The following is a 27,934-nucleotide window of genomic DNA, read 5'->3' on the forward strand; positions in this document are numbered from 1 at the left end:
TTCTGCGTTCGCCGCTTGTCGTGGGGAGGGTTCGCGGTTCGAATCCGGCAGGACATCCTGGTTAATACTGCGGGTGTTTTCATAACAAAGTACGCGCACCGGCTACTACGGAGGGGACGTTTGAAATCCGCGCGACAGTCATTGGGAAATCAGCAGGCCATCGTGTGCCGGCGTCACGGTCCAACTTTGTCAACTTGGAAAAGTCACCGCGCAAGTCGCTCAATTGGGATTCCACCTTTATAGCAACGTCGTCCGCCTGCCGCGACCCTCCTGCGGTATCGCGTCTGCGAGAAAAAAACCCCACGGCGCCTGCGTTTGCAGCCTTGAATGAGAGAGCCTACACCTGGGTTCTTCAGCCATATATATATATATTTTATTCGGTAAAAACAAACCCCCCTCCAATATTTGCGAGAGCCGCAAATACTGAAATACAAACAAACATATTTTTTTATTATTTTACAAAGTAATACCCACTGAGCTATATAAATATGTTTAAAACGCGACCTGGCTATCACAAATGATAGCTCAACGAAGTGGCTTATCGCGTGGAAATAAAAAAAAACGGCCAAATAAAAATGCGGAGGGAAAAACCGGAGGACCCTGGAGAAAAATTCACGTGGCCACGGGGAGAGATGCACACACACTCCAAATATACAGCAGCAGCAGGCGTGAAGGTCGGGATCGAACCCACGGCCTCCTGCATACCAGGCGAGGTAGTTAACATCTCCTAGCCACCGTGGCACCCCTGGCACAAACGCAAGGAGCGAGCCAACCCACCAGAGCTCTCATGCGAAGTGTTACACGTCCACTTCGCCGTGCTCCGTGCCCTGCATCAGAGTGATATACCCCGAGGAGTGGGTCCATCCACTGCTGGATGAAGGCCTCCGCCCACGCCGTGTCAGCATCAGGGGCTGTCTGCCCACACTTCCCCACGCTGCCTCTGACATCACTGTCCAGCGATGTTAGCCGCGGCAGGGAATCAAGCTGCGGTTGACGGCTTCATGTCGCTCACCACGATCCTACCAATCCCATCCCCCGCGGGCTGGGCGAGGATGAGTTCACTGACAAACCGCGTGTTGCATTGAGAAGCTCGGTGGCTAGGAGATGTTCACTACCTCGCCTGGTGTGCAGGAGGTTGCGCGTTCGATCCCGACCCTGACGCCTGCTGCTGTATATTTAGACTTTGCATGTCTCTGTCTCAGTGGTCACGTGGATTTTCTTCCGGGTCCTCCGGTTTTTCCCCTCCACATTTAGAATCAACATCACCACGCGTTTAGAGTGTTTGGCTGCTATGAAGTTCCACCCGATAAGCGACTTCATTGGGCTGTCATTTGTGGCCAGGTCGCTCCATAGCTCAGTGCGCCTTACCTGGTAACATATCAAGTTGAGTTTAAATATCGCACGGTCGGCGACCGGGCTCTGTGCTCTGTGTATCCAGAACTTCTTTCGCACCAGACCGTGCCGAGGCTGAGCTCCCCCCCCCTCCCACGTGACCACACAAATTGTTCCGCCAATTCCCTCACCACGGTGCGGGCTGCGCACGCGTGGAGCTGCGTTGGTCTCGTTTCGATCTGCGTGTCGCCACTACAGAGTTCACGTGTAGTGACACTGCAGAGTTGTGTTCACGTGTCATCACACTGCAGAGTTCACTACAGAGTTCACGTGTAATCACACTACCGAGTTCACGTGCAGTGACACTGCAGAGTTGTGTTCACGTGTCATCACACTGCAGAGTTCACTACAGAGTTCACGTATAATCACACTACCGAGTTCACGTGTAGTCACACTGCAGAGTTGTGTTCACGTGTAGTCACACTACAGAGTTCACGTGTCATCACACTACCGAGTTGTAATTGGACCACTCTTGAGTCTTGACATCGCCAACACGGTGGCGTGTAGCGTAGCATCGACAAGGCTCCATCATTGCAACTCACGACTCTACGGGACGTCTGCCCAACACATCACCAAGCTGCAGTGTCTACAACATTCTTTGGGAAGCTTCGTGCCGGGTACTACAAGATCCGACCGTGTCCGTCCGCTGCTCGCCGAGCTGCCAAACGACTACATTCTAGATTTGAAGTTTACATGAGAAGGTCGCACTCATTACAAACACAAAGTGCCTGCTGCAAATTAACCACAATACTTTGCTGATCTCATCAAGGAACAAACTATCACGTGAACCCCGGTCATCCTCGCGGCAGCTTTTGGCTATAAATGCTTTTCCATCCAATTTGCGGAAGCCACTTGGAGCTATGCACTTTTAAATCTAGACGGAAAAAATATTTATTTAGAACTGCTGTGTTTAGTTTGATGTCGTTCCCCGAACGGTTGGTTACGCACGGTGCGAAATAAGTTCAACGCAGTCACGCGCGGCCACCACATCAACTCACGCTCTGCAAGCGTGAACGGGGGGGGGGGGGGGGGGGAGGTTGCCTTGGGTGCACGGCTGCCCGTGTCCCTTCTTGGAATGTCAGCGACGCCACGATGCCGGCGAGCCTCCCCAAGCCACCCAGGGTCCATCCTGGACGAGGCTTCAATATTCTGCCGGCTGCACCTGCCGCGGTGTCCACGACCGGCACACGCGCGCGGAGTCAAGAGGGCGGCAGGCGCGTGCGGCTACGCAAGCAGCCCTGGCGTCCTGCTCGCCGGGGTCAGTGCGGCACAAGCCACACGTCACGCGGGGACGTGTGGCTTGTCAAACGGAGTGGACGGCAGAGTGCCAAAGGCAGGTGCCGTGGTGGAAGAGGCCGCGTCCCTGAAACCCGGGGGAGCCAAGTCCCCCTGGGTCGCGCCCCTCCCAAGCGCGGAGCGGGACGGGGGCCCAGGGAGTTCTGCGGCCCCGGCGACTCGGGCGGCCGCGGTGGCGCCACGGTGGCTAGGAGATGTTAACTACCTCGCTTGGTGTACAGGAGATCGTGGGTTCGATCCCAACCCTGACGCCTGCTGATGTTTATTTGGAGTTTGCGTGTCTCTCTCTCATCATCATCACGGTGGCTATGAGATGTTAACTACCTCACCTGGTGTACAGGAGGTCGTGGGTTCGATCCCGACCCTGATGCCTGCTGTATATTTGGAGTTTGCGTCTCTCTCTCTCTCTCGTCCTGTGGTCGTGTGGATTTTTCTCCGGGATCCTCCGGTTCTTCCCTCCGCATTTTTTATTTGTCCGTTTTTTTATTTCGCACGATAAGAGATATCATTGGTGATAGCCAGGTCGCTTCTGAAAAAAAAGAGCTACATCGTGCCAGTGGGCCTTACCCGGTAAAATAAAAAATAGTTGAGTGTTATAGTTTGTGGTTTAAGAAGTTAGCGTCAACCTGGGAGAGAGCGAGGCGCGCCGATTGGGCCTCCAGGGCTCCGTCCTGGAGGCGGTCGGCGCTCCCCCGGTGGACCGCTGCGTCGAACGCCGACCGCCCGCTGGACCCAGTCGTGGGAGGCCTTCGCAAACAGAAATCTCAAGGCTTCAAATATTTTTAACATTTCCCCCAATTTAATTTTCTAATGTACTTACGTACCCAGGAGAGCCACACCGAGTCGTACAACTCAGGAGGGGCTCCTGCGTTGGTTTTGTTCTTTATTGGAAGTTTTCAGCCAATTTATGAGGAGCGTTGCTGCGAGTGGTAGGACACCGGAGCGCGCGGAGAAAACCCAACGTTCAATCCACCGTACAGATGGAAACAGATGGCGATCAGTCCGCTTGCTGTGCCGCCTTCTCCTGGCGAGCCAGGGTACGGCACCTCCTCGACGCCCGTGGGAAGGGAGCTTCACATCCGTGTGATCCACCAACCATCGCTGCTGCCTCCACAGCGCTGCATTACAGGTTTGCGTAGCCACCACCGCCCCACATGCACGGAGCATGACAGCATGCTGCTGTATTATTTATATTACATGTAGTTCTACATTATATTATTGTCATCGAGTGATTGCGGCCATAAGTCAGGGCTCATACATCAATGAATAGTGGGGATTGGGCTTTTATGGAGATTATTTGTGGTGACGAAGGCTAAAACGGTCAGGTGCAACTTCACCACTTCAGTCGGTACCGATGCCTGCCCTGGCCCACGAAACTGACGGAGGCAATGGCAAATCCAAATGGCCTGCTGCAGTAAGTAGCAGCATCATCATCACCTGGGTTGTTGCAAACTAGAGACCGCTATTCCAGGCTAAATGCCATATCTAAGGATCTTGTGCTGCGACGATCGATGAAGCCTTCTGCACGTGAGCCGATTTCATCGCTCCGTATGAACTGCAAGTCACAAAGAGGCCCCGAGTTCATTTCCACGTCTTACGCATCGTCAGACGTGGAATTGTACAAGGCGAGTACCGCTTTGCGAGATGCCAATGGTGTGTGGACTGTGGCCAGAGACCGGCCCCTTGTTAGAGGAATGCGAGGATTTCCCGCGCTCGGGCCCAGGGCCGCCAATAAAAGGCAGCCGCCGCCACCCGCAGTCAATTGAAAAGCGAGACGTTTAGTGTCGCCTCTCTTTTGCCGCGCGAAGGTTTCTCCCCTCTCTCGCTGGAGCCGTAGCGAGTGAACGGCAAGCGCGCGCTGCTCACCCGGAGATTAAATTAAGACGGGACAAAGGTTATGGGCGACGTCCCTCTCCAGGTTCTGCCACGATCCCCCTGCACGGCGGCGCACGCACTGCGGTGGTGGGGGGCGGCCGTAAAATCCCCCACAGAATCTCTTTCCCAGCTGTTCGGTTTTATATTTATATATTTTGACTCCGGCCGTTTGCGTCGTGACCCGGAGGGTACACGGGCACCGGCGCGACCACCCTCGGCCACAACAGCGGCATGGCCCGACGCGGCCTCCTGTTCCCATGGCTCAACGGGAGGGAGGGGGGGGGGGGCGCCGCCTCCTTGAGGATCGCCCCGCCGAGACAGCGCCGGGAGCTCGGTTGGGAGCACAAGGTCGCGTACGCAGTCACGCACACCCACCCAGTAATCCATCACCCCCACCACCGACGCGACCGCACGAGCAGCAGGGACGGACCGGTCCAACGTCGCAAAAACTTCAAACGGCGACGTCGTCGCGATGTCACGCGATGCACCCCCAACCCCCAACCCCCGACCCCCCCAAGAAGATGATCTTCCGATTAGGGCTGCGGCGTGCCCGCTGGGGCTCGCCTGGAGGAATAAGAAGAGAAGTCACAGTCCATGTATGCGCTCAGACCTTTTGATACCTTCAGTCAGTCCACTGCTGGATGAGAGCGCCCACATGCCGTGTGAGTCGGAGGGGTCACTCTGCCCATACTTGACCGTGCTGGTGAGGGCAGGTTGGCGGAGGCGGGGAGGGGAGACACGGAAGCGTAGAAGTACGGTACGATGGATCTTGCCGCGATACCCTCTTCTGCCCACATAGCACCGCAGCGGCCTCTGATGTTTTATCACCGTTGGTCACCCATCCAACCACTATCCAGGCTCAAAACATGCTGAGCTTCTGACATCTGATGAGATCGGGCATCGTCTGCATGATCTGGTGATAGGATTACAAGTCGTAGTAGTAGTAGGGGGTGACACTCAGCACTCACAGATTCCCACAACACCTGGCAAGCCCTGGTTGTCACTCATCCTCATTCTAAGGTTCATTCCTACTCAGCTTCGGAGATCCGGTGGCATTGGTGCATCTCCAGCGATTTTGGTCATGGATAAGTACAGCATGAGTGGGATAATGCACCGGGGAGCAGTTTAAAGCACAAAGGAACAGCTTAAAGATATTTCGATTTAAAGCTTTCGTGACTACAGGGATTCATCTTCTTGGTTCTTTCGGTAAAGTCACGTAGAATGGAAATAATAAAATAATAAAAATAAAACAATAAAATAATTCTCACGACGTCCTCAGGTGGAGAACAGGTCTGTCGAGAAGACAGATGGTGGAGAACAGGTCTGTCTCCACCTAAGGACGGCTGCTTGCGTTGTGGCCGAAACGTCATGAGAATGATTTTATTATGTTTTATTTTTATTATTTTATTATTTCCATTCTACGTGACTTTACCGAAAGAACCAAGAAGAGCTTAAAGATAATAAACGCGAAAGTTCAAACTGATGATTACTTTCGGTGAAGTGGTCCAGACAAGGATTTTGCGCCGGTTCCGCATGCCCCTGAAATTAACGAGGTCACGGTGACCGGCGCAGTGTCGGTGCTAACCGCAGTCTCGATTGTTTGGCGGGCACGCACACCACACACACGCCACACACACACACGCCACACACGTGCGTGTGCGGTGTCACATTGCCGGTTTTATTGGAATTGTCCTTGTCTTTACAACTCAGGATTCACTCTAGAAGCATGGAGATTCAATATCAAAGGCCTCTCATGGGTTTTCACAAAAAAAATTCTACACATAGGAAAAAGTATTAAACACATTTACATTTCAATTAATATTGTGACGTTAATGTTTGGCTGCACAATAAACTGCACAATAAAAGTTCGCCCGTGTTTTGTGAAATCAATTTAATTCACAACTAAGCCAGAGATACTGGCCTAAACTTGCTGATGAAACTTGGCAAAATCGAAACCATTGCAAAGTTACTTTACTTTCAATGTGAGACTTCACTCAAATCGCCTGAGCGTGAATCGTTGCATGCCCGTGTTTAGATGTTGCGCTACCAACACGGCTAATTGAGCTCAAGTCGCCTCGCTGGACATTGCCAATGATGGCTTTAGGGCCTGTGTAGTTTTTCTCACGTGCACACCCACCATAAGATGGCAAGGGGCGGCCTTCATCCAGCAAAGGATGGATAAATAGCTCGTGATGATGAGGATGACGCCACGATTCGAGGGGATGAGCTGGGACACGGCTGGAATTGAATCTGTAATTGTCAACAAGCAGCGCAGCAGCCTTGCAACAACAGGGTTTTAATCTCGCGAGCAAAATCAACCAAATGACATTCACATTAAATTAGGCCAAACATAAATAAAACGTCAAAATCGACACCAACGCACAAAAGAAATGTTCACAACATTCACAGCTCCCACTTAAGAACAGCAACGTTGCGGCGCAGGGTCTTGTTTACATTTTGATAGCACCGTTAATGCGTTTGGGGCAATACCAACATCTGCTGTACAAGTATGTAATGTGAGAGGTGTATAGACGAGGGGGAGGTGGGGAGGGAGACTTCAAGCTGGGAGAGCTCTCATCCAATTCAACAACAGTCTACGGCACCTGAAGGCGATTTGGAATGTTTTCGTGCAACGCGACACCACTGCAAAGTGCACACGCGTCCACACGCTCGGCTCCGCACGCCCCGAGAGTTAACTCTCAGAGGCCTCCGTAGGTACATTTACGGGATTGGGGGATTAGCCGCGATTGTCAAAAAAATACATCTATATACACACCTCCACACGCGCTAAGTTTTACGCGATTGTGATTCAAACCAGTGGGCCGCGTGGCCACGAGCGCATCGGCAAGTGAAGCGACCGCGTCGAGAAGCGGTGCGAACGAGCGGCGGGATTTCAACGTCTCCGACCCCCCTCTTCGCGTAAGGCAACGCTCCAAACGTTTCTACGGCCAAATTTACGCGTGCATGTGTCTTACATTGTCCACGTTGTTTTGCTTTATCTAGGCTAACCAGAGGCGGAGTTTGACTTCTATATTTGGAGGGGGGGGGGGGGGGGGACAGGGGTTTGCTTGGTCCCTTGTACTTTGCACTGCTATCATGTTTTCGTACCGTTTGTTGTTGTAACTTTCTTACCCTCGCCTATTGAACGTCTGAAAAAGAGCTTTATAGCTCATCGGATTCCTCCAGTATAAATATTCTGATTCTGACATTGTAAACTACTGAAAATAAATTAATAAAGGTGTCCAGTTTTGGCGGGGCATTGCCCTCCCCGGTGACCCCCCCACAAACTCTGCCCATGAGGCCAACCCCTCCGCCCATTAACCCTGACATTTAAGTTGAGCGTAGTTTGAAAAAAGTAAACACTTACATCCGTTCAAACGCATACGGACTGTGTTTCATAATTTAGCATACAGGTTATCCCTTGACTCATGCAAGGGATGCGTTCTTCAAAGAAACACGCGTAAAACAACATTTCGCGACATCAGAACGGCTTTTCCCATTAATAAAAATATTAGGGACGTGTGTTCCGATAGTCACTCCAACTCTACTTCCTGCCTTAAAAATAGACACCTCCATCGCTTTTCACAATACAAAAATAATAACTAAGAACAAAAAAATTATAACGATTCAATAATTACGAATAAAAAAATAACATCTGCATGTTGGAATGACTGGCAAGGCCATGATGACGTGGAGGCGTTGCTGTTGCACTGCAGGGACGCCGTGACGCCGTGGCGGATGGATGACGACGCAGCCTCCCGGGTGGCTGCTTGTTTGATCTCACGGCGCGTGCCATTTAAAATTTGGTTCACGTGCAAATTCGATTTCGTTAAGCGAAAAGCGCCCGTAATTTGTCAATTAAGATCACGCGAAATTTCGTCAACCGAACGATTTGTAAATCACGGGGGGGGGGGGTACCTGCACTCGTAATTTTTTACGTCAATCCCCTTTACACCCTCCGGTTCACCGTCGCGTCCTGGTCGCGCGGGCCCACGCCGTGAAGTCTGGGCCGCATCGTCATCGGTGGCGGCGCCGTCGTCACGCCGAGTCGCACACCTCCCACACGAAGATGGCACCGTGCGCCGCGGTGAAGAGGCGGCGGGCCGAGGGGGAGAAGCGGCAAGCACGCACCGCATCCTCGTGGCCCCAGACATTCCGGCAGCGTCCGGACGCGGGATCCACGAGGCCAACGAGCCGCTCTGAATTAACCGAGAAAAGAAAAAACGTCAGCAGCTTTAACGGGGCAGTTCGCCACCAGCGGCGATCCAAAGAATTGTCACGATCCGTGGTCACTATTTGATTCAACGAATTTCTTCAGAACTGCTTTTGGTGTTTAGTTTGTTGTCCTTCCCCCGCACCTCCAATTAGCACGGTTGGTTATGTACAGTGCGAAAGAAGTTCAACATACATACGTACAATGTCTCATTACTATTGTCTTATTTGTATTGTTTTGTCTGGTTCATAATTATAAATGTAACATTAGGATATGATTTGCTAAAGTGTTAGATAATGGCTCGCACAAGGAGGATATCGCACTTGCAGACAGTGTGTTGCACTTTCCCACCAGCCATGCTGTGGAAATGATCTTCACATTGGCAATGAAAGTGACAACTTTTCTCAAAGCTAGAATTTATTGCCAAAATAATAGAGAAACCAAATGTATTACGAGTTTTGTGCTGTCACTAGTTATCGGGCTGAGACAGCAGAAATAATGGTCTAAAATAAGTGCTACCAGCACAAGCCTTTTCTTTAGAACCGTTATTTGTGCATTTGTGATGTAAAGCATCTTTAAAATGCACAATGTGTCATTGGCTGGATTGCATTTCATCTCAACCATCTCCACCTTGCATACATAAATATATTCAAGAAGGGAATAACTTTACTCTCTGTTTCTTTCGGTAAAGTCACGTAGATAGAAAAAATAATAAAAGAAAAAACGACGTTTCGTTCGCAACACAAGCGGCCGTCTACAGGTGAGAACAATTATCTGCTTTTGTGGCTTTATATAGGCACGGGGGGGGGGGGAAGGAGGAGTTTCGCTGTAGGAGTTAAAAGCCACAACAGCATATCATTTTTCTCACCTGAAGACGGCCGCTTGTGTTGCGACCGAAACGTCGTGTTTTCTTTTATTATTTTTTCTACCTACGTACTTTACCGAAAGAACCATAGAGTATGGATTCCTGCAGTCAAGAAAGCTTCAAATCAAGATTGGAATTCTTTACTCTATAAGCTAAACTATTTGTTTTATTTTACCTGGTGAGGCCCACTGAGCTATAGAGCTCTTTTTCACAAGCGACCTGGCCACAAAGGATATCCCAATGAAGTGGCTTTTCACGTGGACATTCATAGCAGACAAATACTCCAAACGCGTGTTTCTAAATGTGGAGGGAAAAGCCGGAGGACCCGGACAAATATCCACGCAACCGCGGGGAGAACATGCAAACAAAAAAATATACAGCAGGGGTCAGGGGTTGAGATCGAAGCCACGACCTCCCGTATACCAGGCGAGGTCGTTAACATCTCCTCGCTACCATGGCGCCCTCACCATAGGTTCCCACTGCAATGAGGTCTCCGTTGCAGGACAGGTCCAGACTCAGGGCCCAGTTGTCGAGGGGCAGCTTACGCACAACCTGCGACAGCAAAGAGATGGACTTGAGCCCAACTCTCATACGCAGCCTCCACCACTCTCTCTCCCCTTCAATAAAAGTTTCAAGAGTTATTTAGTTTGAGCGGATTGTGAGAACTCAATGAGACCAGGATTGGAGTCTCCTTTGCAAGAGTGACCTGGGTGGTCACCAATATGACAAACGAATACAAAGAAAATTCAAGTGCAGCAATGGAAGTAAATAGAAAACAGAACAATAACAAAGGTTTTTTTGGGTTTGATCGCATGAATATAAATGTGCCGTTAAACCCGCCAGCATCCGACACAGCCAATTAGTAAGGTTTGTCACAGAAACAAAACATGACAATTAGTTACTAGTTCAGCACACCGGCGCGTTGGAAAGTAAACCCACAAAATTTACAATTCGAGTACGACGTTTTTGCCGGTAATTACCACCATCATCATCAGGCGACAGCCAGAGTTGTGGAGAAATCTTCCTCTTGTTTCGGTCTTAAATAGACGGATACATGTCACATGGCGAATTGAATATCTCTCTCTATGTGCCATGTCTTTTCTCAAAGTATTTGGTGATCGTAGCCTTCAATTTCGTTCTGTCCGTAATATTATTCAAGAACTTTGTATTTGATACTCCCAGTGGCATCCAACCAAATTGATTCTGTCCTTAATTCGCTGCCTACCCCGGCTTCTTGTGCCTATAATTTTCCCAGTCAAAACACATTTACATCCAGTGAGAATCGAATATTTTGCAAGCATAAATCAACGTGAAATCAACGTTAACAGGATACGCGACACAGTGAACAACCAGGTTGCACTCTGTTACATGTAAAACACTATGCAGATCCACCCCAAGTGCAGCAGCTGAATCTGTTCTGTGAAAAAAATAAAAACCGCTGATGAATTTCTCAACACTTGGCTTCCGGCTAGAGCGTGGCAAGAAAATCCAGCGTTAAAGAGATTTTATATCCAGCCACGTGCGCAAGGCTGCGCGGTGAATGCGCAGCCGCTCGCAATCAACGCAGCGCGCTGCAACCGTGGACAGGCTTACGGGGGGGGGGGGGGGCTCCCACCGTGAGAACAAAAAAGACTCTCAGCGCAACCGTACAAGTACAGCCCTCTTTGTCAATCCACGCCCGGTTATACTTAACCGTACTCTGAGCACGCTGATCCACACCGTGGGTTTGTGAAGATTGGGAGGATGGTACAGTACGGCACTTAATGTTTACTGCGCTGCCCTATTGCTGATTGCGGAGACCCACGCTGAGCGGCGCAATTATTATGCCATACAATGCAAAGTGTTGCACGGCTGTGACTTGCAATTATTTCTCTTGTGATGAAGAAGCTTTGAGCCTATATTTATTTTGTATGTATTTATTTTACCACGCAAGGCCCACTGAGCTGTCTAGCTCTTTTTCAGAAGCGACCTGGTCACAAATGATAGCTCAATGAAGTGGCTTATCACGTGGACATTTTTCGCAGCCAAATAATAAATGTGGAGGGAAAAACCAAAGAACCCGGAGAAAAATCCAAACGACCACAGGGAGAACGTGCAAACTCCAAATATAAATCAGGAGTCAGGGTCGTGATCGAAAACGTTAACCTCTTGGATACCAGGCGTGATAGTTAACATCTCACCACAGCCCAAGACCCACGACCCAGGGTGGTGACACGTCCCAGTGGTGGCACATTCACCGCTTGTTGCAAAGGTTCATTGTTTGACATACATGCCGTCTGCTTCAGAGTGGACGTTAAAGATCACCTGATTTCATTCATAATGAGTAGGCCACTGTGTGCCAGCATATTTGGTTTCAAATGAGAAAAATTCATCCTGAATCTCTCAAGTAGGATTAGGCAGAGCAACATCGCCGCCCCACTGTGAACTACTGAAGACTGTGTCGGTGAAATGCAATGCCTTACCTTCGTGATGATAGCATTGCGCTGTAAACGTGGCTCCAATACCAAATGTACTCTCGTATGAACATTTTTACGAACCCAAGTCTGCGGTAACAACACTCTCCCCGCTTTTTTTCGTGGGTTGCACCTTCCCAGAAGAGCGGGGGCCTCTCACCTGCTTGAGTCTCAGGCTGTAGAAGACGATCTCCCGCTGCAAACCGTAGCCCGCGTACACCACCGTATCCACGTCGCCTGGGCAGAACACGGCCAGGCTCGGGGGTGCGGGGCGGTCAGACTCGAAACCCTGGGCGCACGGCGAAAGCAGCAGTGATGACACGATGCGCGTGCGCGCACGCACGCAGTCGCAAAAGACGGTCCAGCACGCACAACCTCGGCCGTTCACTGCCGCCGCTGATGCTGCTGCTGTTGATGACGATGATGATGTCATAGATGAGGTGGGGGGCGGGGATAGCAGTGCTGACGTGTTGTACCTGCGTGTCATCGAGGCCGGCAGACAGGGCCGGGAACGTGAGCCAGTCCACCAGGTCGCAGCGATCGCGCAGCCAATCGCAGCTCCAGATGCTGACGCGGCTGTCCCGGCTCGCGGCCAACCACATCTCCCCGCCGTGCTGGGATGTGCGCGCCCCACCACGTTCCCATGGAGCATTGCGAGGGGGTAGAAGAAGCGAAACTAGAATTATTAAACTGATCCATGGAGGGTTCCTCGCCACAGCCGGTCTCTGGAACTTCCTCCCCCCAGCCGTTCATGCAGTAGACTCCCTGCTCCTGTTCAAGAGCTGCCTATAACCAACCTCTCTATGTATGTATGTTGTACTTCTTTCGCACCGTGCATAGCCAACCGTGCTAACCGGAGGTGCGGGGGAAGGACAACAAACACAAAAAGCAGTTTTAAAGACATGAGCTTGCAATCTAGATTTTCAAGTGCATAGCTCCAGTGCCTTCCTAATATCGGAAGGAAGAGCGTTCCAGACGACCGCTGAAGCGCATCTGAAAGCACGCGATTGCCAAAAACCCAGCACAAGAAAACATCAATAACACTGTAGCGTTAAAAGGCCCTTCTTCACAGCACATAGCGATGCCAGAGAGGTGGGACTGTACGCGTGAAAAACCATCAACGATTGAAGGATATGGTGATTCACTTCACCTGGTTGTGCAGCAGTGGATAGACCATGGCTGCGATAATGACGGTGATTCACTTCACCTGCCTGTACAGGAGTGGATAGATCATGGACGCTATGGTGATGACGGTGATTCATTTCACCGGGCTGTGCAACAGTGGACCTAGACCGTGGCTGTGATGATGATGACAGCGATACGCTTCACCCGTCTGTGCAGCAGTGGATAGATCATGCGTGTGACGACGGTGAGCCCCTTCACCTGGCTGTGCACGCAGTCGATGGCGGAGATGGGGGAGGGGCGGTGGTCGGTGACGACGCGTGCCGTCGCGCCCGTGTGGAGGCTGCTCACCGCTATGAGCCCGTCCCGCGCACCCGACACGAGGAACTCGCCTGCTTGCCGACGGGAAACAACAGCGGATGGTGTGGGGTGGGGGGGGGGGTGGGATGTTTTGCCGTGAATTAAAAAAGCCCCCCCCCATTCGATTTCAACGCAATGCGACGGACATTAATAATAATCTATTTTATAAAGCACCTTCCATATGGAAGTATCTCAAAGCACTGTACATAAAAATAAACCTTGACTCGAAAATATCGGTAAAATTTAAGTGAAATAGAAAGCTGCAAATAAAAATATCAATGACTACTCTCGAAATTCCAATAAAATGAAGCACTATGACAAAAGCGAATAATAATAATTGCAGAGTAATCCAATCAGACAACATAATTATTTAATACTAAGTTACAGGGAAAGACTGCAAGTACAAATAGGTGAGTTTTAAGGCGTGATTTAAAAAGTGACACAGACTCGGAATCCCTAACGGACCGAGGAATGGGATTCCACATTACCCTCTGTCAGTTTGAACGTTCGAATGCGCTGTAATGATCAACACACAGTAAGCGCTTTTTGCAAGAACACCGTTTTAAAGTCTATTGCACCACTGGCTCAGACTCGGGGAATGGATCCCGAACATCTGCCGGTAACTGGGTCCAGCAATTCGGGCCGGAGACCCCGACAGCGCTGGCCGTGTCGCACAAGGTTTGGGCTCGAGTGTAGCAGCAGGATCACTGTGAGCTGCAGAACACGCAGACGGCGTCGATTGGAGTCCGTTAAGGCTGAAGGAAGAGTGACACCTCCTGTGTGAACTCGCGGTGACTTGAAGAAATCTCACGTGTAAGTTTTAAATTTTGAGCCACTTGATCACCTCTCAACCCGGGATTTTAAGGCCACCAGTTAAGTGGTATGACCTGGTGTTATCCTCCTGTACCACACTTCACAGCTTGCAATCTTGGTTCATACAGGTACACATTTTTACAATACTTGGTAGATAGTAAGAATAAAGTGTTGCTTTGGTAACTGTCTGTGATTCTAAGCTCACGTGTGCCGATACCTACATGCAATGCTCTGTTAAATTGAGCTTCTTCATTCCATTCGATCTTCGGCAATGTTGTAAAATAATTTAATAACATCAACTTGTAACGTGGCGTGCAGAGCGTCCGCTCGCTCTTGAGGAGCGAGGAACCGCGGACAAGCGGAAAGGCAGCCACGCAGTGAGCTTGAACTAAGTTTCCTCCCAAGCTCTGCAGTCCTCTATATATTGTGTTATCGGCCAATTAAGGAGCGCTTACATATGGGAGGAAACTGTAGCAAGAAGGCAACTCTCGATTCCATACAGATGGAACAGGCGGAATCAACATTTTCTGTACTGCCTTCTCCTGGTGAGCCAGGGTCAGGTACCTTCCCAGCAGGGAAGGGAGTTCCACAACGTTGGTGTGATCCACCAACGCTTGCTGCTTCTACAGTGCTGGATTACGGGCGTGCGGAGCCACCACAGCCCATGATCAATGCTTGCGTGAGCGAAGCTTTGATTTCTATCTACGTCATTGCCATTTTATTTAAAGTTTTATTTTTCCATATTGATGACCCAGGTCAGTCTTGCAAGGACACGCAACCTGGTCTCTCAAGTTCTCACCTGGTCACACAATTTAATTTGAAGCTTGAACCTGATCTCAAGTCACACATGACAACAATGATGACGATGATGATGATAACAATAGGGTTGTCTCAGCAAACGCCATGGCCAAATTGTCTTCGTTTAGTTTGTTGCCCTTCCCCCCACCTCCGATTAGCACGGTTGGCTACGTACGGTGCGAAAGAAGTTCAACATAAATACAGACATCTACTGGACATCTGTGAAAAAGAGCATTATAGCTCATCAGATTCCTCCAGTATAAATGCATATTCTGATTCTGATACATACGGTGCCACTATCGACGGCAGCTCTCACCGTCGGTGGAGAAGGCAAGGGCGGTGACGGCGCTGCCGTGCGGCCGCATCTTGAGCACCATCTCCACCGAGCGCAGGCTGAAGAGCCGCACCGCGCCGTCACCGTAGCCCGCCGCCACGAGCCGGGAGAACCGGCTGCGCCGGGCCGGCACACGGCTCCACGCCACACACTCGCATGTCTGCGCGACAAGGGGTCGCCGTGCCGTGTGCGCACGCGAGGGACGCCAGTCAAGCCGCTGCTAGACGAGAGCCTCCCCACGCCACGCGCGAGACGTGGGGATTATTCCGCGAACGGCACCGGAGAGTGAAGGCTGGGAGCATCGACATTACAGAGTGAAATTTTAGCTCTGATGCCCAAATCAAGCTGTGCACCACTTAAAAATGTAAACTTAAGCATTATGGGTGTAACAATGCGTTGATTCACTTGTGTAACATCAGTGTAGCTCACCCGAACTACGAGCAGCGCCTCTAACCCCCACTACGCCCAGAGTGGCCCGCAGATGGCGATCGTGCCCCACTGGTGCACGAATGAATGCAGTTGGTGCCACGAAGGGCCCCTTGCACGAGCTTCTGCACGAGCTCCGCACCAGCAGCGCCGAACCTGCGTCTGCATCTACGAGCCCAGAGGTGCCCTGTGGTTGCGTCGCGTTCCTGGGGTGCGAGGATTTATCACGGTGAGTAGTGGGAGTGCAGCGCCGGGGCTTCTGCGTGCCTCTGGGTGTGGTGTCCATACGGGACTGGTGCTTTCCCGTTGCCGTATGTGTACATCATCAGTTTTCTTTCCAATTCCGAATCGATTCCAAACGGAATCAGAAGTAAAAGGCCGTGCTGGAGGGCGTGTGGCACAGTTTGGCGTCAGCTACCACAGAGTGCGGTTGTATCGCGACAGTTATCTGCGGTGAGGACACTACAATGTCTTTCAAAACAGCGGTGCTATGCCTCTAAATAATTAACACGAACCGCTTGCGGGTTACAAGATTCACCGATGAACAGGACCCACCCTGCCACTTGCAGTCATCTCAGAAGGGTAAAGGGTTAACCTCTCCCGCTGCCAATGTGTCTGCGCCAGCCGGAGCGTGTGGCTTACTCACTGGAGGCACCTGCAGACATCTGTGTGGGTGCCCAATTGCTACTCTACAGCGATGGATGCTAGCTGGCCTCTCCAGGCAAGGCCCGAGTTGTAGGACTGTGCCACCAGGCTCTCAGGGGACCCAAGCAACAGTCAATCCATTCCACATGGCAGACTGATCCATTTTATGTAAATACAAGGAGGGCAAAAAGGGGCGGCAATGTCCTTTTTCTGCACGGCGGTTGCACAGGAAAGAGTGGCGAGTGTGGACACGTCCCATCCCGAACGGACGTAGGCCTGGCGTTCAGGCACACAGCACCTTCAATTGCGACTTTTTACCCTCTAAGAGATCGGTCGGTTTTACCGGTGCTTTAAAGAGTGGCCTGGTTTGATGCTGGAATAGTGTTCCAGACGGTATGAGAACTGTTGATAACATTTATCGTGAAGTGAAATGGCTTCTTCAGCACCGTAGTCATGGGATTATATTAACAGATTGACATGCTCATCTCTAGCAACACAATAGCCGAGGTATACCTAGCTCTGCGATCTTACATTTCCATCTCTAGCCCCGCCCACTTACCCTTGGGTTGTACCCATCTCAAACCTATATAACCTTTGGCTGCAGTAGCTCTCTCGCTACATTTTTTTCCTGCCTCAGCAGTCCGCCTGCTGTATTTTTTTTACCTGAAGACGATTGCTTGTGTTGCAATTGAAACGTCGTGATTTTTTTTTCTATCTACGTGACTTTACCGAAAGACCCAAAGAGTATTAAATATTTTTTATTGTGCGTTCTTAAATGTCATTGTTGTTATAGTGATAAGGGAAGAAATATCGACGTCTGTGCGCTGTGGTTGCCCGAGTGAAAAGTGGGCTACGTCCTTACCAAAATCCTGGAGCAGCTGGCTTTTCTGTGGTTATACCTGACGAAGACGGCTGGGCTAGTTATCTGTGGATGGAACGGGGGCCACGCAGAAAGACCTCGCACGCGGGATTTGAAAATGCAGCGACGCACCTGCTGGAGGACTTGGAACTGCACGGAGAGCTCGAGAGAGCGGGCGTCCCACACGCGCAGGCTCCCATCCGCCGCGCTGCTCGCAAACAGCGCCTCGTCCGGGCTGAACGCCAGCCCCGTGACCTACGGGAAGGAGGTCACGTGACAGAGCCGTTGCCCATCAGAGCCATCGATACGTGATCAGTGTCGTCGTCATCCTCACCGCCCGCAAATATGTGTGGAGGTAGTGTACATAAGGCTATACGGGGGATCTTTGTCTTTGTACATAGTGGGGAGCGGTAGTATAGCAGTTATCGCACTGCCCTCCGAACCTGGCCAACTGTGTTTGATTCCCGCTGACGGCCACCACCAGTGACGATTATCTGAACCGGTCCTGGGCCTCCCCTAGGTCCACTCAGCCTCTATTAAGTACTAAGTCCGATGTGTAAAAACGTTGCCACTAGGGAGACAAAGATGGCTGGGCATAGTGCTGGCCACCAACCCCCTCGTGTGCTGTTCCGGCCTTCATAGGTGCTAACAGCACTTGCCCCAACAGTCTATTCAGGCTATATGGGGGATCTTTGTCTTTGTACATAGGTAACCTCGCGTTATGGGGGTGGGATTGGTGTCACGTGCTCAGTTGGAGTGATAAATCCATCTTTAACCCTTGCTAGAGTCTGAATCCCACACGAGTAGTCTGAATGGAACTGAAAATCCCAATATCAGTCATTTTTATGAGCTAGCCAAATTTTTTTACAAATGTGACAGCACTACAGTTGGCATGGGATGGCTGCTGTGTGGACTTTGGTAGCGGCTGGGTACTGCGGTGGAAGGGTGCTCTAGCGGCAGAGTGCTGTGGTGGTAGTGCAGCTGTAGCGGCAGGGTGCTGTGGTAGCGGCAGGGTGCTGGGCGCGTGTGCTCACCTGCTCGGCGTGACCGCTCACGAGTCGCATGCTGCTGCACTCGGCCCAGCCGATGAACCACACGGTGCCGACGGCCGTGCCAACCACCCCCATGTCGAGGTCGTCGTCAAAGGCGGCGCTCACCGCCGACGCGTCCAGCCGCAACTCGGCCTCCAGGACCACGCAATCCGCACTGGTGCAGAGGAGAGGTGTAGGGGAGAGGCGCAGGGAGAGGTGCAAGAGGAGATGTGTGGTGGACGCACAACAGTGGCGAGATGTTAACTACCTCGCCTGCTATACAGGAGGCCATGGGTTCGATCCCGACCATGACGCATGATTATTTGGAGTTTGCACGTTCTCCCCATGGTGGCATGGATTTTTCTCCGGGTCATCCGGTCTTCCCCTCCACATTTAGAAACGTGCGCTTAGCGTATTTGGCTGCTATAAATTTCCAAATGGTGAGAAGCCACTTCGTTGAGCTATCATTTGTGATCAGGTTGCTCCTAAAAAGAGCTATTTCGCTCAGTGGGTCTTACCTGGTAAAATATAATATTATAGTTCTAAATAGTTTGTAAGGTGATACGCATGGAGAGAAGAGTTTAATAAACAGCCGGTCTGTTTCCGGGTGTCCACTCCTACCCGCGCGTCCCTCTTTTCTGGACTCGTGCCTCGTCCACGATGGCCACCGACCACCGGCGGAGCCGCCTTCCGGCGCCGCCGGTCACGAGGCTGTGCCCGCGACACTCGAGCACGCCTGCAACGAGACACAAGAGGCACTTTCACTCCCGTCGTCTCCTCCTTCTTCTGCACCTCCTTCCCTCCGCACACACCTGCCTCTCTCTCTCTCGCCTCTGTCCCGTCCGCGATGTCTCACCGAGGGCGAGCGAGTCAGCCTCCCACGTGAGGAAGCAGCTTTTCCGTTCGCTGTCCCAGGCGCTCACGAGGCCGGAGCTCGTGCCGGCAAACACGACGCCGCCCGCACCGTAGCACACGCACGTCACCTCCGCGCCACCCAGCTCCGGCGGCACGGCCACCATGTCCAACTGGGGAGGGGCGGGGGGGGAGGCGGCACAGGTGTTGGGAAATGCTCACCCCACGGCCCCTTGACCCTCAATCACGGTCAGTGTCCTGACCTGCGCCGACTGGTTATCTGTGAAAAAGAGCTGTTTTCGCTCATCGGATTTCTCCAGTATAATTAAATATTCTGATACAGTGTAGAGCGATATTTGAGCCAGGTGCCGATTTCACCTTTGGGAACGACACGGAGTGGATGGAGAAGCCTTTGTCCAGCAGTAGACTAACCAGGGTGTGCGTCTCACGAGCAACTAACCCGCCAGAGCAGACAGATGTCATCATCCCTGCACCAAGCCTCCCCTCAGTTCGCAGGGTCTCAGGGAGTGGAGCATTGTGACCCCTTCTTAATGTGCTTGGACGGCTGGGGTCCGACGCGCTGATCACTCTCATGCAGCAGGCTTTCGTGATCAATATAATGATTCATAATTCAACTTTGTGCCATATCACATGGGTAAAATGCGTGTTGTACACCCTCCTCCACCGAACACAGCCAATGAATAAAGTTGTTATGTGAACGTTACAATGTATTACTGCAACAGCATTCCTGTCTGTTGGAGAGCAATCCACGTTCAATAATTGGTTACAATTAATTGTTCAATGTTGTGGATTTAATTTGTTCACATGGCGACTTTATTAATTGCCTGTGTCGACTGGAGGAGGGTTTTACGACACAAAAATCAATGACGCTTCACGCTCAGCTGTTTAAATCGCTGGGAGACGGGGTGGGGAGAAGAGAGCGAGACTCACGCTGAGCCCAAACTCGCGTCCGCGCTGCTCCACGAGTCCGAACGCGATGTGGCCGCTCGCCGCGCACACAAATTCGCCCGCGCGGCCCGGGCGGAATGCCACCGCGTGCGCTGGCACGGGGCAGTGCACGCTCGCCAGCAGAGACACATCCTGTTGCACCGCCCACAGCGCCAGCGAGCCATCGCGCCCGTCTCCTGCCAGGCAGAGGCAGCGGAGCGGAGGGGATGCGAGGGGGGGAGGGCGAGAAGGTCACGACGGGAAGCCGGTAAACGGCATTCACACATTTGGTGGTCAAGACGTTCAGTCAAATGGTGCCCTCTCCAGGGCACGGCTCAAGCAATACCCTCGTGTGGAGTGTGCGTGTGTGGTGGTGTGAGGTGAGGAGGAGGAGTGGGATCGTATGGGATGGAGGGAGCCTGAACCATGGACCTGCCCTTGAGTGAGGAACTCAAGAAGACCTGTAACTTGTGCAAAACTAATTTTCTTAAACATTACTTCCAAACCACCACATCCAACCAAGTGTTGTGTACACACATGGGATGAGTCGTTTTCGTTCTTCTTTCTGCATGTAGTTTGTTGTCCTTACCCTGCACAACCGATTACAATGGTTGGCTATGTACGGTGTGAAAGAAGTTCAACATGCAGACATACATTCACGCCATTCTGAAAAATATTCTCCATGACCATTGATTCCCAGGGGCAATGTTAACAGCATTAACATTAGCAGCGCATTTGGTGCCATTTCTCCACTGCGGCCGTGCATAAACATGGGCTCAAGCTTGTGATACTATTAGTTCTAGAGTTATGCATGTTGAAATTATTTTGCGCTGTAGGTAGTGGAATGACAAACACACAGCTTGCAAAAAATCAACAGCAGTGCGATGATAAACCATCGCTAGTCTCTCACTAGCACAGGATCTCTGCAAGATGCTGACCACACTGAGCCGCACAAGGACATCACACGGGCGCTGCGCCCATCCCATGCACAAGTCCCAATTGTGACTGTGGCTCCACGCCACACACTGGACAACGTCCTTCTTCGTATGGTCGATGTTGCTGAAGAGCACAAGTATAATCTTACATTGAGATGGTTGAGCCAGACAATTGCTTCAAGTGTCGCAGAGTGTATTCTCCGTGGTGCCGCACCTCCAATTAGTGCAGTTGGCTTTGTACGGTGTGAAAGAAGTTCAACATATGTGCATGCCTCTTTCATATTTATCAATCGAGCATCGGGTCGTTATACGTTCCATGGTCTGTTCTGGGTGACCACAGTCGCACACTGCCAGAGCAATTTAAATATTCTATCTTTGCATCAAAGTATATGCATCTGCTGCTGTCATGGTTTATGGAGATGTGGATCCTAAACCAGTCCCCCACACAAGATCGCTCAACGGAGGAACAGAGGAGCCTCACGGGGTCTCCAAACACCCCAGCAATTATCGCTTGTGACTTTATACATTCGGCCGTACGGGAGAAGACGATGACAACGACGTTAACGTCCGTCCCCTGTACGCACGCTTGAGACGCGGCGCGCGTGCGGGGAGCACGCACCCAGCGAGAGGAGGAAGCGGTCGTCGCGGGAGAAGGCCAGGGCCTGCACGTCGCCGCGGTGATGAGTCGGGCCACTCCGGCAGACGCCGCTGGCCACGTCCCACATGCACATTTGTCCACAGGAGGCGGACACCAGTGTCTGGGGATGAATACGGTGCTTGTCGTTCACACGAAGATCCTTCCTAGAGCCTTAACAGACTGTCGGGGGCTGTCAGCGAGGACCTATAAAGGCCGGCACGGCACACTCAAGGGTGGGTGGTCAACACCATCCCCGGCTGCCTTTGTCTCCCCAGTCTTGCTGATGTTAACACACTGCATCAGATACTCATTTAAGGCTGAGTCAACCTAGGGGAGAACCCGTACCAATTAGTCGCGAGCGGGAATTGAACTTCCATCCCTGGGTTCGTAGTGCAGTGCGCTATCCACTAAACGACTGCTCCCCTGCTCATAGAAACCCATTCACACACGTGACTGTGTCACTGTCAGGCCAAATTAAAGGAATATAATGCATGTGTTAGGCATGTAAAATCAATGTTTACGATAATGATACGTGCATTTAATGTTGAATGTAATGGTTTCATGCGATTCCTACAGCCACTAGAGGCGCTATATTCAATAGGATGATTCTGAGTTTGCACTGAACAAAACACAGCGATTTAATATTTTTTCAAATTATTTGGCGATACTACATTGGCAGTGGGTGCACAAGCATTGTGACGCACATCTGTAATCCAGTACTTTGGAGACGAGGGTTAATGGATCACAAAGATGTGGAACTCCCAATCCTGCTGGGTTATGATGGCAGACAGCAGACAACAGGCCTCTTACTCTGGGTGCTCTGATTTCCTCCGACATGCAAAACATTCCAACATGGAATAGGCAAAATATCGCTGTGCCGGTGGCAAGATGTTATCTACCTCGCCTGGTATGGAGGAGGTTGTGGGTTCGATCCTGACTCCGACGCCTGTATTTTTTTAATTTGCATGTCTCTCTCCCCATTGTCAGGTGGATTTTTCTCCAAGTCCTCTGGTTTTTCCCTTCACATTTGAAAACATGCGTTTAGAGCATTTGGCTGCTGTAAATTTCCACACGATAAGCCACTTCGCTGAGCTATCATTTGTTGCCAGGTCGCTTCTGATAAAGAGCTATAATTTAGCTCAGTGGGCCTTCCCTGGTAAAATATTGGTAAAAAGTTTAGTTTACGAAGAGAGTCCCGATTGAATTGTTTACGTGTCTGGACAGAGGCTGGAAGAGGCGACTTTGAGACCTGAGCGTCGTGCGAGATGGCCAGAGTGGAGATTTCCCGCTGGTGGCCCAGGAGGTGCCTCTGGTCGCCGGAGCGCAGCTCCTCCACGACGACCACGCACCCGCTCGAGTACGCCAGCAGACCTGAGAGTGCGCGCGCATGCGGGAGAGGCGGAGGCATGTGCAGGTGACGAGGGGGGGGCCCAATTTGTCACGCGTCGGCGAACATTGATTTTCATCAAATGTTCGCTGAAAAGAGTGCCGATGCTTCCGTCGCCAATAAAGTGACAAATCGCCGAGGCAAAAGGGGATTTGGCCCTTTTGTGAAGAAGATGAGAATCTGTCACATTAGTAGCCGCTTTCTTAACCAAGTTAGTCTGTTGAGCAGAGTGGCGTTAGTGAACTCTAAGAGCGTGAAACAGTGGTGGGGCGGTTAGTGCACTGTGCTATCAATCCAGTGACCGGTCTAACACAAAGACAAAGATCCCCCATATAGCCTTGACAGATTGTTGGGGCAAGTGCTGTTAGCGAGCACCTATGAAGGCCAGCACCACGCCTGGCTGCCTTTGTCTCCTAGTGATGATGTTTATACACTGCACCAGGGACTCATTTGAGGCCGAGTCGACCAAGAGGAGAGGCCCAGGATCGGTTCAGATATTCGTCAGCGATGTTGGTCGTGGACGGGAATCGAACTCGGATCGTTGGGTTTGTAGCCCAGCATGCGAACCACTATGCTTCCGCTCACCCCTAAACATACGCGCGCACACACAAATACGCACTAAGTGGTAGTCTTCTAGTAAGGCTCACACCGGCGGCACAGTCTCATACAGTGTGTGTATGCGCTCAAAGCGTTTGGCCGAGCAGTCGTCGCCACGGACGAGTGTGGACGTCACAGATCAGGGGGGTGCAGATGCCGCCCTCCATACCGTTGTCCGGCCGCCACACCAGGTTTCCGCGCCCGTTGCCGTTGTACCCGATGACAGCCTTCAGCCTCAGGCCTGGCAGTTCGCCAGCAGTTGTGGGCTGCTGCTGCAAAGAAAAAATCCGCAGCGCCCCGATTGTATTTAAACCATTAGAAGTTTTAACAAGTATTTGTCAGGCGTGTTGCGAACCAGAATTGTAAACGCGTGAACTGCAATCACTTTTGTTTGTAGAGGCTTGCCACCTGTACAGGATTCGTAAGGGCAGCACAGATTTTAGATGGCACCATCCAGCACTATTTTGCCTCTTTGAATCACTTGCGTGATTGCCACCATTGTCCCAAACACCTGTTTTCCAGGAAATATGACTGAAGCAAAACACGTTCCCAGTATTTTATTTCTCATATTTTAACAAGTTCAAAGATAGTAACTTAATTTATTTATGTTTAAACTGGTTTGTCATGTATTCGCAACAATGCATTTGAGATTATAGATGTAAAATGAAAGTTTAATCTACAGTGGATCCCCGTTTTTCCCAGTATGGATAAATCTGTGGTGCGGATTAATTCTTATGGCAACTTTACCAACACGCGTTAGCGTGTGACCACAAACAAAATCACAAAGATCCCCTGTATAGCTTTTAAAAGACTGTCGGGGCAAGTGCTCTCAGCGAGCACCTACAAAGGCGGGCACACCACACTCGAGGGTGGGTGGCTCGCACCATGTCCGGCAGCCTCGTCTCCCTAGTGGCGATATTTACACACTGCACCAGTTGAGCCTGAGTCGATCTAGGGGAGGTCCGGGACATGTTCAGATAAATCCTCATTGGTGTTGGCTGCGAGCGGGAATGGAACTCAGGTCGCCGGGTTCGTAGCGCAGCGAGCTAATCGCTACACTACCGCTCCACACACAGACACACACGTGACCGGCTGCCATACCGGAGGGTGCTCGGTGACCCCGCGTCGCGCCTGGAAGTGGCAGTAGGGCAGCGCGGGCCCCCGGCCTTCCCCATCCGACGCTACCGTGACGTCTGTTATCAGACAACATGGCGGAGGGCTTCAGTGACAATGTAGACAGTAATGGGCAACAATTAAAGTAAAATAAACAAACATCAGCACCGCAGTTTAACATACTAACAACTACGATAACCAAACAAATTTGTTGAACCTATGACTGTGTACACAGGTCAACTTTTGCCTAAATATCTTATCTAGATGTACACAGTGCCTTGTTCCAAGGCGCTTTAGAGAAATTGTAAAATTGTACATAAGATCAAAGTGCTAAGATGGTGGTGTAAAAGAAAATATGGTGTAAATTATTTTTCAGTATATATTTGAATGAAACTGGTGACAGAATGGGACCCAGAGGGCGGGGGGGGATATGCTGAGAGCATGACGCCTGTGGGAATGCATCGATGAGATCAGCTAGTACAGGAGCTGGAGGAATTGTGGCATCGCAAGACCGTGATAAATGGTGAGTAATGTGGACAGCAGTGAACAGATCATGATTTATGGACGATAATGATAATGGGAATTATGAGAATGATGTGTCTATGTGTGTCTCTCTCTCTGTGTCTCTGTGTGTGTCTCTCTCTGCTTGTGTGTCTGCCTGTGTCTCCATGTCTGTGTTTTGTCTCTCTCTCAAATTTAGCAATCTTTGGAAGAACGTAATCAACCAGGTAGGGTGTTGACTGTTGTGTTAGCCGACTCTGTGTTGTATTGCATTTTATTTCTAAGTTTGTTTTCGCATTAATTCTTACCTGATGACGGTTTCTTGTGTTGCAATCGAAACGTCGTATTCTATTCATAAATGTATTTTCTTTCTACGTGACTTTACCAAAAGACCCATAGACTAGAGAATGATGAAGACAATGATATCAAGCAACGGACCCTTGGCACCCTCGTCTTGCTGGGGCTTGCGCTTGCGCGGTGTGGCGATGAGCTGTGTTGCGACGCTGCGGTCGCCTGTCTTCTCGTTGACGATGACGACCGTGCGGCGACCTCCGCGCGAGCGACAGCGGCCTCCGCTCCACTCCATCTCCTCGCCCGACGCACCCCCTCTCCTGGACACTTCACCGGGGTGAATCACCACTGGTGGCACACGCACACAGAATAAGAGCAAAAGAGACAAAGATTTTACTTTTCGATATGCGCATCGTCAAATATCAATCTTTCTTTTAGTGCCAATATCGCCCCCAATAAAGTAGGCATCAGTGCATATTACAGCAAGACGGGAATGGTACAGGGGGCACAGAGCAACAGGAATGAGAGAAGAAAGCCCTCGCAACGCCAGCCTTAATCCTCAGCGGTTAACACATTGTTGTTTCAATAGAGAATACATTTCTACTGCCTCAAACTCACGTGCTCCGCCGAGTGTGATTCCAATCATGCATCCTCCGCATGTGTATTTAGACACATCTAAACTTTTGCTTTGATTTGTTTTTGCAGGTTTTTTTCCAGCCTTTTTTTTTTACATGTGCAAGTTAGAGACATGGTGTCGACCGCAAATAAAAATGGACTTGTGAAAAGATGCATCTCTAGAAAGGATAATGGCTGGCGCTTGGGGCTAATGATGGGGGTGGCAGCCAGAGGAGGGAACACACCGGAGAGAATGCTGCCCACCTCAGAGATGACCTTGTGTGTAGGTACGAGACGGATCGTTGCATCGCAGAAACACGAGAGGTGACGAGGGTGATGGTGGTATGCAGAAGGACATGGGTTTGATCCTGACCCTGACGCCTGTATATTTGGAGTTTGCATGTTCTCCCTGTGGTCGAGTGGATTTTTAGAGTATTTGGCTGCTAGAAATATACACATGATACGCCACTTCTTTGAGCTATCAGTTGTGGCCAGGTCACTTTTGAAAAAGACCTAGTTCAGTGACCCTTACCTGGTTTAAAAATAAATTATTTTAATATGCGTCTCTATATGTCTATTGGTCTCTATGCGAGTTTACGTGCCTATGGGTCTCTACGTCGACTTGTTGGTCTCTCCGTGAGTTTAGTTTTTAATTCAGCAGTGGGGAGTGATCATGGCCGATGATGACGACAGGATGGTGGGAGGGATTTCCACAGTCGAGCAGCGCTTGACATCGGAGGAGGCATCGACGCATGAAGCTCATCAGAACGGTGACCTTGTGGGTCGCGATAAAATAGTGACAAGGAAGTGCCTGTACGACAGCGAGAGTGAATAGAGCGAATCGGTGAACGCAGGATCATCAGTTGTTCAATTTGTTTTACTATCAGAGACAAGGAGGAACTGGAAGCTTCCTTGCCAATGTATAGGCAATATTCAAAGCTCAGCTGACCTTATATGCCTAAGCTCAAACATTTTAGGGGGCTTAAGTATGGACTATGTCTACGCTTAATTTATGTCATTGGTGAATTCACAAATATAAAGAAAATGCACAAGGACAAAACAAAGGGAGCGGGAACTATATAAACATGTTAATTTTACAGACAGGCAGTGGAGTGGCACAGTGGTAATACTCATGCCACACAGCAAGAAGGGCCTGGGTTTAGTTGTCCAATTTGTATGTTCTCCCCCTGTTCTGCATGAGTTTCCTCCCTTTGATAAAAAAAACACATACAATGTAAACAGTACAAGTCAAGTATCCCAATGCTGAAACATTACCTGCACATTAGTTAATTGGGATTGCACATATAGCAACATCGCCTACTACTGTGAACGCTTGGGCAGGACCCTGCTGAAAAACACACTTGAGACTGAGCGAGGCTTTCTTGGGTAAAAAAAAATCAGAAGCTGGTGCAGCTTCAACATGTATGTATGTATGTTGATCTTCTACTCGGAGGTGCAGACGGAATGCAGCTGCAGCCCACCTTGTGACTACAGCAGCCACCACCTAGTGAGTAATGGCGAGTGTTGGATTGGTCGTTCGCACAAATACGGCTCGGGAGGCAAACAGGCGGCGTCA

At 50.6% G+C, this 27,934-nt stretch overlaps 1 protein-coding gene across 2 annotated transcripts in view; it reads right to left on the minus strand.

The window, feature by feature from the left end:
• Window positions 1–6,802: 6,802 nt before the first annotated feature.
• WDR90 (WD repeat domain 90) overlaps window positions 6,803–27,934 on the minus strand; it is a 55,008-nt gene continuing 33,876 nt past the window's right edge. Inside the window, exons 28-43 of one of the 2 annotated variants that reach the window (XM_061555328.1) lie at window positions 25,891–26,091; window positions 24,940–25,031; window positions 24,008–24,107; window positions 23,104–23,225; window positions 21,837–21,975; window positions 20,286–20,479; window positions 19,339–19,507; window positions 19,104–19,218; window positions 18,486–18,657; window positions 17,584–17,706; window positions 15,504–15,681; window positions 13,478–13,608; window positions 12,571–12,708; window positions 12,255–12,383; window positions 10,109–10,193; window positions 6,803–8,762 (exon numbers count right to left, since the gene is read on the minus strand). In XM_061555328.1, the coding sequence (XP_061411312.1) occupies window positions 8,602–8,762; window positions 10,109–10,193; window positions 12,255–12,383; window positions 12,571–12,708; window positions 13,478–13,608; window positions 15,504–15,681; window positions 17,584–17,706; window positions 18,486–18,657; window positions 19,104–19,218; window positions 19,339–19,507; window positions 20,286–20,479; window positions 21,837–21,975; window positions 23,104–23,225; window positions 24,008–24,107; window positions 24,940–25,031; window positions 25,891–26,091 (2,249 nt within the window). In that variant the 3' untranslated portion in view covers window positions 6,803–8,601. Of the gene's footprint in view, window positions 8,763–10,108; window positions 10,194–12,254; window positions 12,384–12,570; window positions 12,709–13,477; window positions 13,609–15,503; window positions 15,682–17,583; window positions 17,707–18,485; window positions 18,658–19,103; window positions 19,219–19,338; window positions 19,508–20,285; window positions 20,480–21,836; window positions 21,976–23,103; window positions 23,226–24,007; window positions 24,111–24,939; window positions 25,032–25,890; window positions 26,092–27,934 lie in introns of both variants that reach the window. The other variant, XM_061555323.1, reaches the window with a different exon arrangement.

This window comes from Lethenteron reissneri, chromosome 3 (genome assembly GCF_015708825.2).
Source record: "Lethenteron reissneri isolate LAM-NWPU_2019-01 chromosome 3, ASM1570882v1, whole genome shotgun sequence".
Classification (NCBI taxonomy): Eukaryota; Metazoa; Chordata; class Hyperoartia; order Petromyzontiformes; family Petromyzontidae; genus Lethenteron; species Lethenteron reissneri.